At 32.1% G+C, this 15,269-nt stretch overlaps 1 protein-coding gene across 6 annotated transcripts in view; it reads left to right on the top strand.

Annotated features, from left to right (window-relative positions):
- Window positions 1–15,269, top strand: part of LOC129233262 (muscleblind-like protein 1) — a 312,999-nt gene that overhangs the window by 261,311 nt on the left and 36,419 nt on the right. For all 6 annotated transcript variants that reach the window (XM_054867334.1, XM_054867342.1, XM_054867350.1 and 3 more), the window contains one exon: window positions 13,504–13,683. In XM_054867334.1, coding sequence (XP_054723309.1) covers window positions 13,504–13,683 — 180 coding nt within the window. The remainder of the gene's footprint in view (window positions 1–13,503; window positions 13,684–15,269) is intronic.

The following is a 15,269-nucleotide window of genomic DNA, read 5'->3' as shown; positions in this document are numbered from 1 at the left end:
AATTTTGTTTTGTTGAGATTAAAATAATGCATTTTTTGAACAATTAACTTGATTATTCATTAATTAATTTAATAGATTTGAAGCATAAAATATGTTCAATCTGTGATGTACTTTTGTTAATGCCTATCACCAAATTCTGATTGCAACCCTAAATTCAAATGCCTCTGAGATCAACCTATTTTCAGTTTTTAATACAATTTTGAAAAAAAAAAAGTTCTTCATTTTGTTCTTCCAAACTATTGTCTTTAAGTATATTAAGTGTTCATGAAGTTCTTTAAAAAAATACTCAAAAGTATTAAAATTCGTAAAAAGATTGATATGTCAAAGTAAAATTCAAAAAAGTTTTTGAGAATTACTTTCAATAATTCAGAGGTAAAATATTTTTTTCTAGGCTTATAAGCCTTGGTCCTTCCTGGACACTTCTTGAAATTCATCTATGTTCTGAAAATACCTGAGATATGTCAGGTAAAATTAACTGAAGGATCTGCATTGGACCATGGCCTATGATGCTTGAAAGTATATTATTGATGCCAGCCGCGAAAAGCTTCAGTTCTTATTCTTTCTGGAAGTTTTAAAGGTTCAAGTTAATGAATGTTATCAGTGTTGTTTTTAAAGCTTAGTTACTATTTTCAACGTTCTTGGGAATCATAACAAACTCCAAAATCTTTTTATTTATCTGTTTGTTCTGTGCACTGTCACCTGCACATTGCCATTCCCCAACATTTTAATGAACAAAATTGAATGATTTAATTTGAAACACTAATAAATTTGCTAAAAAATTGGATCATTTATTCTCAAAATGTTTTTTTGTTGCATATGGTTCTTGTGTTGTTGTTGACATTCACATTGCATTTAATGCACATGTGGGTGCTTTTGATTGTGATTCAACTCTTTTTTTTAAATCCATTTTTTAATTCATATTTTTTAGCCTTCTTTCCCAGTAAAAGTCAGAAAAAGAAAAAAAAAAGCATGAAAGAAGACTTAATGCATCTTAAAAATATCGCGAAAAACAAAAAAAAGTCAAAAATAAATAAAATAATTAAATAAATATCGAAAAATTAAAAATTGGAAAGTAGGGTATTGAGATGGGGAAAAATGTCTGTTGGTCTGTCTGTCCAACCCCCCTAATAACTTTTGAATGAATAGTCCGATTCGAACAAACTTTTTTATGTTCAAAAAATCTCGGCGAGGACACCTCATTCCCATATTTCACTTTTTGATTTGAACTTTTTTTGTTCAATTTTGAACAGTTCAAAAAAACTTAACATTAGCGCCTACGGGGAAATTCAAGGCAATTCCGAACTGTGAGGCGAATTTGCTTCAAACAAACTTTGTAGGAAAAAGCTTTTGATGAAAAACTTGTATATAAAATATATTTTCGATTTGAACAATTTTCTGTTCAATTTTGAACAGTTCAAACCACTTAACATTAGCGCCTACGGGGAAACTGAAAGTCAATGTAGATTCTGTACTTAAGGCAGATTTACTTCAAACAAATTTTGTTGGAAATAGCTCTTGACGCCTAACTTCAGACTCCGACTCCGAGAATTTAGGGGCACCTGTCTCCGAATCCGACTCCTGTGCCCGACAATTAATCGGACTCCGACTCCCCGACTTCGACTCTGACTTCGTAGCTTTGGCAAAAATTTATACACGGAAGACAAATGACTTTTAACGATTCTTAGATATTTGACTCCGACTCCTTTACCGCAAAATGAGATTGACTCCGACTCCGCAGTTATGATTTTGACTGTGAAATAATTATTGTTGATTTGACTTATTTTTATTTTTACGCTAAAGTTTTAATTTAGGTATTCAGTTTTCGGTGAATAAACTCGAAATCATTTATGTTTCTACATAAAGATATGCGCAGGAGATTTTTTTTTTGACAATAAAAATTATTTCTTTAAGTTGACATTTTATTGTTTTTATTTATTTTGGTAAGTGCATTAATTCATTAAAAAAATTGTTTTTGCAACAGGGGAAAAAGAAACAATTTTTTTTTATTTTAATATGATGTATTTATTTTAATGAGCTTATTAATTTTAATTATTTTTTCGTTTTGAGAGCTCTTAAAGATTTTTTTAATGGAAAAAAGTATTAGCTGCTTTGTTTCAAAGTTGCTGCTATTTTATTTGTGCATTTTTTTTTTTTTTTTTTAAATGGGTGAGGAATATTTTGTTCCTAGAAGTCAGAGTCAGCTTAAAGTATTTTAAAAATATGTTTGAAAACATTTGCGATTTTAGCTATTTTTGAGAATATTGATCAGGTACTAGAAAGTCGTATGGGTATACGGGAAAGTAGGCTCCTCTAGTTCTAGACAGAACTTCTTGTTAAAATTTAAATATGGTGTGATGTTTATTCATTAGACTTTTACTATAGCAGTTTTTTTTTTGATATCTCTTTCTTAAATGCTTTTATTAATGCACTTAAAGTGAAATATTCACTTTCCCCCAAGGCCGTAGCCAGAGGGGAGGGGGGTCAGAGAGTCACCCCCCTCCCCACCCCCAAATTTTCAAATTCTTGCATACTATGAAAAAGCTGTCAAAAATTTCATGTTTCGCACTTCAGCTCGGAAAATTTCAAGATGTTACCCCTCCCCCCAATATCATTTAAAGTTTTGTTTTTAGGGCTTCAATTTCAAAAACATTTCTGTTGAAGTGCTCCTGAAAATTACCCCAAAGAGGGGCTCCCAAACCTCTCTTGCTGCTAACATTACCAAAGATGTTCTAAAACCTATGTTTTAAAGCTATCTACAAAGTTTTTTGGATGTCTCTCTGCTCCCCCCCCCCCCCCCACTTTTTGCCAAAATTATCAAAGGTTGTCTTTAATTTAGTTTTTATGGCTTACATTCCGAAAATTTTACAGAGGAGAGCTTCCAAAAACTCTTTCTCCTTCTCTCATTGATAGTCAAACAAAATTATGTTTTTAGAGCTTCAATTGGGAAAGATTACCGGTCCTCTTAACTGTACCAAAGATGGTCTTACAATCGTATTTTGAAGATTTCAGTTTCGAAAAAATTCCCGGGGATTAAGACCCAATCTCTCTTCTCCTAATATTACCAAAGATCGTTTAAAACTGCGTTTTTGCAACTATATTTTTGGAACATTTCAGGGGAGACCCCCCCCACCCCCTTCCCGTGGCATAATAGGTGATAATCAACAATTGCATTTTAAAAGATACAATTTCAAAAAAGGACCGGGGGAGCGCCCCTGAACCTCTCTTTACATTACCAAAAGTTGTCTAAAATGTTTTAAAACTACAGATTAAGAAAATTTGCAGGGGCCTGGAATTTCTCCTTCTTTTTTCATGACCAAAAATCTTCTAAAACTGTATTTTTAGAACTACAATTTAAAAAAAATATTGTTGGCGAGCTCCTGAACCCCCCTTTTATTAACATAATTAGAGATATAACAATTATAAAAATTGCAGTTTTACAATTACCCTCATAACTATTCTCCCTCAAACGAACTTCCTCCAAAGATCGTCAAAAATGCATTTTCAAGACTTCAAATCCTTAAACTTTCTCTGGTAGAAGCCCCTGTATTTAAGACACATTTGATATAAAAAAGATACCTTCAATTTCATACACCTCCTATTTATTTTTTGACTTCGTAATGGCCCTGAGAGTCGGATCATGCCGCGGCAGCAAATTCTGACACTTACCAAACATAGTTGAAAATCATATATTTTGGACTTTGATTGCAAACAATTTTCCCTGGGGAAACTCTTTCCCTTGTCTAACATTACCAAAGAGAACTTCTACAAACTAAGAATGTGTTTTAAGAAGAGAAAGCTCCTGAATTTCCATCTACTTCCCGTAAACTCACGCAAAGAAAATTTGTAATGGCATTTTTAAAGTCTTATTGTCAAAAATTATATAGCCCACCCAAACCTCTTCTCTTCTCCCCCAGCGTCATCAATCGTAGACCTTATAACTTCAAAAAATTTCTGAGTTGGAGCAACCACCTCCTCCCCTAACATGTCAACATGTATCCCAAAAAATTGCGTTTTTAAAACTTCAATAACAAAACTTTCTGGGGTCAGCCCCAAATGTGTTTCTAAGACTTAAAAAATTTCCAGGGGAGCATTCACAAACTAAACCCTTTTCCTTGTGTTACTACCAAATCTAGCCTGAAATTGCCTTTTTTAAAAAATATCTTTTGAAATTGCGTCTAAAATGAGATTCCGAACCCAGTATCATTTTGGCATGTATTTCAAAGTATTATACTCCTAGGTCTGCTCCTCCCTTACAAACAATAATTCTGGCGCTCCTGACCTTCGAAGCTCATAAAAAGTGATTGGTGGCATATATTTCTATTTCATGTTCCAACTTGAGTACCAATTAAAGGTCCTCATGTCATTGGTATCTTTCACAGTTGCGACATTTACAACACAACACATCATTTTCTGTTCCAACCAAACTTGTTCATTATTGAATTTTGATTAAATGATATTATAATAATAAATTTAAATTTTTCTGAGGAAACATCTGCTCTCATTTAAACAATATGATAAAGTAACTTTAACTTTTGGTAATTCAGTAAAATTATTGTTCAAAAGAAAAAAAATTAAAGCAACCAATAATTCCTTCGATCGCCCTCCTCCCACCTCTTCCAAATTTTTTTCATTTTTCTGTTTTTCCCTCCTCCACTCCATTACCATATGTCTACCAATGCGCAAATAATGCTTCAAAATCATTGTAACACATAACTTTTTTATCTTTTTGTCGAAAATAAGGGACACCCCCCCCCCCCCCTGAAACAAAATCCTGGCTACCGATTTGCTTTCCCCATTAATAAATCTTCTTTTTTTGATTTTAAAATTAAATACAGATTTTTATTGTTATAATTTTATTTAGCATTTGTAAAATACATATTATTCTTGGTTAAAAATGTAATTTAAATTTAAAAACTTATAACACTAAAAAACACGTTTTGAGGAGATAATTTTTTTTCTTTTGCTTAAGAGTTTACTAAGTATTTCAATTTTTTTTAAAATATGGTGCATAAGTATTAAATGTTTGAATGTTTTAAATTAAATCGAGCGATAAAAGAAATTCATTCACTTAAATTCTTCAGTTGCTATCTGCACTGTGCTAGATGCTTGTTTTTATTGATGTTTCTAGGAAAATGTTTATTCAACACTCATGCAAAATTTGTCTTTTGTTATCATATTATGCTGCACTTACCCCTTGCTTTTAGCTCTAAAATAGGTAAGCTTAAAAAATTTATAGAAGCAGAACTTGGTGGAAGTTACCTTTTGGTTGCGTAAGATTTAACAAGCTATAGAGCATGCTTTTCCTCTTGTATAATATCTGCCACTAGAAATTTGAAGACATTATTTTTCTTTACATAGACAATGATAATCTCTCTTATCCACTTCTTGCTTAACTCCTTAGTCCTAATGTAATGTTGACATTCACAAAGAACTGACTTTTCTAGTTTTATTTTCAGTTGCTTGTTTTTGGTAATCTTTTATTTTTTCTTTTTGTTGGATGGCTGTTGAATACCAACTGTTTTTTAGTCATATCTGAGATAACTAAAACTTTTAATTACATTAATAAAGTCATTTTAACAAAAGCTTGCTATAATTAAAATATTTACCATTGTGGGAAGAGTATAAAACATTCTAACAACTTAAAAAGTGAACTAATAGCAATAAGAAATGCTGATATGTGTCTTAAGGTTTCAAGGACCCCTTTTTTTCAATGTAAAGAAATGAAGTTTTAGATAAAAAGACATCAGACCAGGGGTGACATTTCTAAAAATTTTGGGTTGCCATTTTCGAAAATTTTGCTCTGGCAGCATTCTAAAACCGAAAAATTACATTAAAAAAACACATTTTTTTAAATAACTTTTGTATGCAGATTTGAAGAGTTTTTACGGGAGAGGGGCCGAGGAGTTTCCGAAAATTTCACACTGTCTTCGGAAGATTTTACCTGAGTCCACTTGCACCCCTGCATCAGACGGAAGCTCAGCATTAAATAAAATGTTACTTATAACATCGAAGGTCATGTCTGCAATTCTTATTGCATTTTTAAGTCTGTTATAATGTTTTGAGAAGCCAATTATTTTTTTATGCCATGACTTAATCATTAACTTGTTGTTTATAATTAAATCATCTTACATTTGTTTAATTTTCACTTCTGTAGGGTTTTGTTATTCAGAAATTTTGTGCAAGAAATGGAAGTGGTTTCTTATACAGAATTATTGTTAAAGAATCTAAGAAGCAGTAAAGCTTCGATTTACCAAAGTTGGATTAGCCAAAGCTTGTCCAAAATTACTAGCAATATGCAGTTTTCAGCTTGGACAAAAGTGCACTGGGCAAAAAATTATTATACTAAGCATCAATGCAGCAGTTGTAAATAAATGTCTGGGAACACACATTGGGAATTGATGTACTCGGCAAAAGAAAAGGAAGGTTTAACATTAGAAATATTATCACAATTTAAAAAAATGTATTCCAAACACCTAAAGCATATATTTAAGTATTGTAATCCTAGCTTATTAATTTTAACCTTAGTTTTGAGCATAAGTGTAGCATAACAAAAACATTTACAATATGTTTGAGCTGAAAAAAAAAGATATACCGCAGTTGGATGAAAAATAATAAAATGATTTATCTGAACTGCTATTTTTCCTTTAGTTAACCTGGATTAAATCGTCTGAATGTAGTTTTTTTTTTTTTTTTTTTTTTTTTTTAGTCTCTCAACATATTTTCTTATAAAATTAATCTAACTACTTGGGGGTGGGAAAATAATCAATTTTAACTTATAAATAAAATAAAATTTATAATTTATGTTTAAGTGAAGTGATTGCTGTTTTATCTGAACAGCAATTGGAACAGCAAATAAAAAAAAAGGGGGGGGGGTATAATGTATTTTTAAACAGAAAAATTAAGAAAAATATTGGAAACTGCTTTCAAGAAGCACAAAGCATAAATTTTCTGATTTTCATGTAATTTTCTTTTGCATTTTTTAAAAGGAGATATATTTTTCAATAGCCATTCAGCACAATTGCATGCATTTTATTTTAACTTCTCATACCTATAATTATTAGTCCATGTCTTAACCTTTTTTGTTATGTTTTTATCAGTGCATTGTTTTCAACTTATTTTATATAAAAACTAATGTGTTGGGTGTACTAATTACTAGTGTTCCCGCTAGGCCGTTTTTGAAGGGCGCAGCGCCCTGCCCTTTTCTATATCAGCAGAATGCGCCCTGCCCTTCTTTTAGATCGCGAAATGCGCCCCGTCCTTTTCAAAAATAAGAAATTGCACCCTGTGTTTTCAAAAAGATGCTTCAACCATCGTTTCGACCTGCCGCGATATCGGGGCAATTTTATTTGTCCAGCAATCGTCTGCAAAACACCCATGTCTTATCCTTGTTCCTAGAATTTCGCCCTGAAAACGGCCCCATAAACAAAAGGGGAAGCAAACACCTAGGCAAAGAGGGGATGAGATTCTCAGAATTGAAACAGCCTTATCAGTAGGAAACAAAGGCATGTTCTTCCCTTCTACTGAGGGTGGGTTTTTGAAAGATTGTGGGAAGGAGTAGGGTCTTCTGGGAAGGGAGAGATCTTTGTTTCATTCCTTCCCATCCTTGATCTTCTGAGAATCAACAATGAGAGAGGGAATAGGACATTTTCCTAACATTTCAGCCCTTTGTGTTCGTTTTTAGTCTGCACGTGGAAATTAGGCTTAGCTAATTTTAGCGCATTGCTAGTGATTGTGTAGCAATCTTTTCACATCTGTTCCTGGAAAGTTAACTTTCTGATTGTTTCCTAAGAAGAACATAGTACAAAGCTTACTGGGCTAAAATGCAAGGGTATTTTTTAAATATCTTGGATTTTTAACCCCCAGCCCCAGCCCCCCCCCCTTAAAAAACCGTTTGAAATGGAAGCATCGCATTGACAGGGCGTTCATTCAATTTTTTCCTTTTTGCTATGTATTTTTATTATCTTTGTATATGTGTGTGTGTGTGTGTGATTCATATAACAGATTATTTAAAACACTTATTGACATAATAAAAAGCATACTTTTGACATACTTGTGCTTTTTTTCTAACAAAAATAATCTTGCACTGTTTCTTTTTCTTTTATAAATATTATACAATTGATTTTTAAAAAACCACAAAATTAAAATGCCGAAATATTAAATTTTCACAAAAATTGTCTGAGATAAAAATTTTAGCTTGGCGCAAGCTGCTTATGCATTGCATTTAGGAGCGCATACATCTGCCAACACATTTGTGTTATGAATTTGAACTCCAAGACTAGGAAATAAAGCTGAAATAAAGTCTTTTTAGTTTTGCAACTTGCTACCACTGCATTTTTGAAGCACTGCACACAGTATTTTAAGTTAATTTTTCTATTTGAAGTGTAATATATTTAAAAAAGGAGAATTTACACTCATCAAAATTTTGATGTCTACTAAAATACTTAACACTAGAACGACTGACATTTTCTGTATACCTAGAAAGACTGAAGGGGCCAGTGTGGCCCCTACCCATTTTTGGAGTAAATTCTTTTAAAAATTCTCCCAGAGGGAGTCCACATGCCTGATACACCTTCTTTCATGACTAAATAAAAACTTAGTACTTAATTATTTTTAGTTTTTCTCTCTATACTGGGCCAAAGGTTGAATTAGTTTTCCTTTCTAAGAGCAATGGCCACCATTAGGATGGTAAGCAGTTGGCACTGTTTATAGCATTTGGATATCCAACCGGCTGCATAAAGAGGAAGTTACAAGTTAAACTAGAGTGAATGGCAATTTTTTTATGCTACAACAATTAGGAAAAAGGAAAAAAATAATTTTTTTAATTGTCAAAATGCTTAGGGGCCACTGTGGCCCCTCCCGTCTTTCTAGGTATAAGGATCAATATTAACAGTACTATGGGGCGAAAGATTAAATGATTAAACAAGCATTCAAATGGTGTCATATAATGAAAAGTCAGACAATTCCATTAAGTTCCGTTAGATATTATCCGAGTTATTAAACAACAAACTACGCAAGGGGCCACACAGGCCCCTCCGTCTTTCTAGTGTTAATGGCACAATGCACTTTACTAGGCAGTTTCTTTGTTAGGAAGGGGAGATCAGTAATTAAATACTGTTCTTCTTAAATTGAAATTCAAAGGCTTTAGAAATGCCTAGAATTTTTTTTAACTCTTATAGGTAGTTAAAGTTATGGCCTGAAAAGTGTTGAAAAACACCCAAAGCCAAGTTTCAGCGTTAGCTAAATGTTCCTTGTGGAAAATGTGCTTAGCTTAGTTGGCATTTGTGTGTGTGGGGGTGGGGGGTTGAGCTAACCCTATTCTGAAGACAAGTGCATTTTCTGGATGAAATCATATTTAATACTACAGTCAGTGGTGACGGCGATCAAGGGGGGGGGGGGAACATGGTGCAGACTAGACTGTTTGAATTTTTGCAAGGTGTTTTAAGTGTCATTTCTCTTCTTAATTTTTTTTCTGGGGGGGGGGGGGCACTCAGTACTTTTTGAATGGTGCATCACTGGTCTAGGGTGGGGGGGGGGGGGACACCGCATTCAAATAGTGCCCTTTTTAAAAAAAGGTGCCCCTTTCAGAGGCCAGCACCCTGCCCTTTTTTTCCTAGAGTGAACACTACTAATTACTTTAGGTTTTTTATTATTCAGGTGGCATTGCATGTGTTTTACTGTTGCTATATAGGTTTAAGTACTTATTTTGCTGCTTCATGCTGCATGTTTATGTCTGTTTTATGCAAAAATAATTTGTTGTACAACTTACAAAAAGATTTTTAACTGGCAGTTTTCAGTTACATTTATTCCAATGTTAAGATCTTATTTCCATTTTGTCCATTATTTTATATCAATCCATGAGTTGCTGCTGGTTCATATGTTGTTGTGCTGTAAAATGTTCTTGAAAAGTTTCTTACTTCAAAAATAGAATTTCTAACGAATATTTTATTTCCTATAATGAAATCTGTGACATATTTATTTTCTAAATTTCAAACTATGTTTTCAAATCTACTTTTATTGTTTGAACCCTTATTGCTATTCTTATTTCAGAACTGATGTTAATGTTTGGGGACAAACTAAAGTTTTAATTTTAAAATTCAACCCCCCCCCCCACACACACATATTTTCCATTTTCTGCACTCAATATTTTATTAATCCTGATTTCTCATTTAAAAATTCAGTGAAATTCATCTTGGAAAATGTTAAACCACCATAGTTCTTTTTTTTTCTGCTGCATTTTTATATAGTTTGTTTCAAATGTTTTTGGAACAACTGACCCTATTTAAAAAAAAAAAAAAAAGCAAAAAGAAGAAAAAAACAGTAAAAAAAAAAACTAGAATGTTTTTTCTTTCTTTCCAGTTTTTGTCTTACTATTAGATTCTATTTTCCATTATTAACTTTTTTTTTCATATTTTGCTAAATAAATAGGCTTGTTATTGATACAAAAGCTGCTGTTTGCAAAATATATTCTCCATTGCTGTATTACTTTAAATTTCACCGTTTTTCGGAGCAAAAATCCAGCTTATGTCTTTAAATATAACCTTCAAAACTCCTATTTGATTTCAAAACAAAAATGCCCCCTTCCCCTGCCTCTATTATTGAGCTAGAACCTTTCCTAACAAGCTTTGTAGTTTGCTTTATATATTAGCTACTTGTAAATTTGAAAAAAAAAGAAAGAAAGAAACTGAAAAAACCTCTAAGAAATATTGATTTGCCTTGAAAAGCCTCTCTTACAAAAATCAATTAATTAACTTAAAAAATCTTCTAGAAGAATGCCTAGTGTTACTTATTTCTTTTAGGTTTTTCTCTTCTCTAACCTTCATGACCTCCACATGAGGGATGATAGGGGTTACCACAGCAATAAAGCCCAGAATTAGAATGGGCCCGAGGTGGTTGAAATGTGATTAGAACTTATCTTCGAATATTTATTAACAAAAATGGCCAGAGTCCATGGCTTGATCTGGGAAGTTGGCCCCATTATGAATGCAGCGGTCAAGCTAATGTTTCTGAAGACTTTTCAATTGCTTTGAAATTACCATACTTTTGGGAAAATTTTGTTTTGCTCAGATCATTTTTAGAAGATCTGTATAGGTCTTATATTAGAAGCTCTTCTATATAAAATTCCTGTTTTGAGTACAATGGTTTGCAAAAAAAAAAAAAAAAGCTCTTTATTTGTTTTTCTCAGTATTTTTTCACTTAAAAGCATGGAGCTACAACAATTTACTAAAAAACCGCTGTTGTTGAAATTTACTAAAATATAATGCTTATCCGTTTGAAAAATTGAGATCCATATCATTTTCATGTCGACTATTTCGTTTCTTTTTGCATGAAAAACATACATATTGCCTTCGAAAAGTGTGAAAAAGGATATTTTGAAGTTTTTGCAGCCTAAGCCAACTGAGGGAGAGATTTAGTTTTTATTAGAAAATCAAAGTTTGTGTACAGAGAAATAGGCTTGTTTAGTTTTGGATAAATTTGTTTTTAAAATGAGAACAGTAAGAAAAACTCAAGTTATTGCTCTTCTTACTCAAATAGTTTATCTACACCATTTTGCATGCATTAGAATCAGATTGACTCAGGGAAGTCTTGAAAAGTCACATTTTTGCAGGTATTTCTGAAACTATAAACTAATGATTATGTTAGGAGTTAAAGGGATTTTAATGTTTAAATATAGTTAATGATAAAATTTTCCCGTTTAATAGGCAAAGTTTATAGTTTTTGTTCCCAGTAAGAGAGCATGGTCTCTTTATAGTAAATAAAAGCATGGTTTCAAAGAAATTATGGAAGGAAGTCTGTGGCAGAGTGCATCCAGGAGACCCCATAGCACCTACAGCCTTGAAATTTTGTACAAAAATAGGCAAAGTTTATAGTTTTTGTTCCCAGTAAGAGAGCATGGTCTCTTTATAGTAAATAAAAGCATGGTTTCAAAGAAATTATGGAAGGAAGTCTGTGGCAGAGTGCATCCAGGAGACCCCATAGCACCTACAGCCTTGAAATTTTGTACAAAATTACTTCGAGCCCCGGGGATGTGCACCTGGGCTTTTTATTTTTTAAAACTCGAATTAGTTTTTTTGTAATTAATTTTGTAAGCTCAAATTTTGCGGAAATTACCTATGAAAGGAATGAAAAATTAGTTGCACATATTGATATCAAATATCCTTAGAAATGGTAGTGTTTTCCGTGTTCTACGCAATTTGTTTCAATGCTCCAACTTAAATACAGCAAGAGTTAGTTGCGTTTGTAGCTTGCACTTTTTTAGACTTAGCTAAAATTTAGGCACTACTTTCTTCATTAAATCCATCAGTAAAAAGTGAAGGAATTGTCCCGCAGTTTTCTTTTTGACAGCACTGGAAAGAGGGGCTTTTTTTACTCCAGATCTAACTTGACCTATGCTTGAAAAACTTAGTTTCTATCTCCAAAGGAAAAAAAAGTTACAAACCGTTAAAATTTAAGTTAGAATAACCACATCTCCATTAAAATTATTGTTGTTTTATTTGGCGTTGCCATAGTTACGTCTTTTCAATTTGCATGTTTCTTATTTCTTATTCACAAACTTTAAGGGTTTCAATTTTAACGAAAAATCTTAGGTTCAACTCAATTCAAACCCCGAGCTAAAGAGAAAAATATATTACTAGAGACCAGGAATATGAAAGCGACTTTTCAAACGTACAAAACTGCAGTTTTGCAATGCTCTGGAGCTCCTTAGCCCTTACGACTCTGGAAGTTGGTACAAGTTATTTTGAAATCCGAGGAAGAGGTGCTTTTTGATCCAAACATAATGCATTTTTAATCTGTTTCTTTTTAATTGGTGATTTAAATCTTTGCGAATCAAAACAGATTGTGAAGTAATCTTCGGGGGTTGGTGAGCGTTAGCGAGCAGGGGGTTTGTAATCAACCAGGGCCCCCTAGTTAATTACAAATTAACATTGAATGCTCTGCCTTGGGCAGGTAAAGGGCAGTAGCTGCAAATTTTTCATTTTTTTTTTTTTTTTTTTTTTTTTTGCATTTTTGTTATCTATTGTGTGTTAGCTTTATTGTACAAGCTTGCCGTTTTGGTTTCCCTTGAAAACAAAGCGCGAGAAAGAGGTCTAAATCCAACATTTCCCTATTGTTTGTATTTAATCCCAAACGTGTTTCTTCAAATATCTCGAAAACCTATTTCTGCAGATACTGCCATTTACCTGCCCACTGCAGTACTGATTTCCCTTATTATGTTTACATGTTGGTTTAAACTGTCAAAGAGAAGTTACAAATGTTACATAATTTTATGCTTCAGTTGAGTTTTTTTTAAAGCAATTTTTTGACATGGACCGAGTCCAATACATGACAAAGGAAAATAAAGATATTTTATTGTGATAAATTTTTTTAATTTTTTTTCTTTTTTTTTTTCGTGTTATTCAATTGATCTACCAATGTGTATGCAGCAAATGAATTTCATCTTCTTCACAAACTTTTTTTTTTGCCGGATGTCATTTATTTCAGTTTTTGTCATGATTTCTTTTTCAGGCAACAACTTCTCCATATTTGCCAGCAATGGCTACAGCATCTACCTTCAGCCCGTACTTGGGGCACACTCCTATGATGACCGGCCTGTTACCTGCTGATGCATTAACATCACCTTTAAGTTTAGTTCCCTCACCTTTGGTCACAGCTGCTCAGAAATTACAGAGGACTGATAGATTAGAGGTTTGAATCAGTATTTTTATGATGAGAATTTTTATGTTTTATTCTTATTGTCACTTGTCAGATTAATGCTTGCCAAAATAATTTATAAGTGCATTTTGTGAGATGTAATTAGGACACCAAAAGACTAATTGTTCTTAAGACAAAATTCTTTGAGCTAAAGAAGGGATACATTTTAAATGATGGAAAAGTGAGCAGTGAGCATTTATTTTTGCTTTTTAGACTGTATTGCTCGATTCAAATTCTTTGGAAAGTAACCTTTAAAGTCATCTGATTCTAACTTCTATGTCACTAATATAGTGTTTTAAAGTTTAGAGTTGTTATTGATTTTTTTTTTCTTTTTGTCATGTTCAAACTTTTTTTAAAAATAATGTTGAGTTATGAAATTTAGTTTTAGATGCCCGAAACTATTTGATTATGCATTTACATTTAAAGATACAGAAGTAGTTGTGTGGCAATAGCTGTTTGTGCTTGTCTGTTTCAAACTGGCTTATCTTTGTGTCTACAGCACTTGCACTTCCGCTTTCCATTCAATATATTTTTTAAAATTCATTAAATCCTTCTTTGCATGTATTTTATGTCAGCAATAGGGGCTGCATTCTGCAGTTATATCTTTTCTTATAAGAGCAAATTGATGATTTCAGAACAGGGTGTAATAAAATAGTAATTTTATTAAATTATATTTGCTTCAGAGCAAATTTTGCATTTTTAAAGGAAATTTTAGTCATTGATGCAATAAATATTGTACTTTGTTTAACTATTTATTTGCACATAATTTTACATTGTAAGCAGGCACTTAAAAGTTTTACCTTGTTTTTCATACCTTTTTTTAACCATCTTTTATTTAGTTTAATGAAAATTTTATAGTATAATATTCTAAGTAATAAACAAACTTTTTCAAAAATGAAAAGCAATTTCTTTTATTTTCTAATGAATTATTTATTTTAAAATGGCTTCATGCTTCTTTACTGACATAAAAGCATAAATCTAGCTTATTGGTAAGAGCTCAATGGAAGACAGCTATGTTTGCGAGGAGGCTTTCAAATTTAGATTCTGATAATTGTTTTAAGCATTTCAAGCTTCAGCCTAAATGTATAAGTAATAAAACAATTAGTATCTTTGGCTTAAAAATGACCATTTTTAAATATCTGAAAAAGGTTCAACAATTTTTGCTAGGAAAACTTAACAGGAGTAAAATATACTTTTATGCATTCTGGAATTATGTTACTCTAGTTAATACATATAATGTATTTATCAAATACATATATTTAAAAAAATCCTTTGTATTAACTGCTTTTTTATGCATGTGTAGGTGCAATTTTTTAAAAGTAATAATTTTGACTTTGTAGCACATAAAATCTGAATGGGGTTGTTTCCAAAATTTTAAAAGTATTTTTTTTTTTTTTTTGAAAGAGCATGTTTAAAAACATAGGATCTGACCATTTTTTAAATAATTTGTTTTAGTTTAATATTTAAAAAAAATTACTTAAATCGGTTGCATTTCATTGTTTACGCTTCTGTCCGATGACATCACAAATGATGAAATGCCATGCAATGTTGCCATTCACAGAGCAAAATATTTAATTTGC

This window comes from Uloborus diversus, chromosome 1 (genome assembly GCF_026930045.1).
Source record: "Uloborus diversus isolate 005 chromosome 1, Udiv.v.3.1, whole genome shotgun sequence".
In the NCBI taxonomy this organism is placed as follows: domain Eukaryota; kingdom Metazoa; phylum Arthropoda; class Arachnida; order Araneae; family Uloboridae; genus Uloborus; species Uloborus diversus.
The sequence above is the reverse complement of the archived record's forward strand: the minus strand, read 5'-3'. Positions and strand labels throughout refer to the sequence as shown.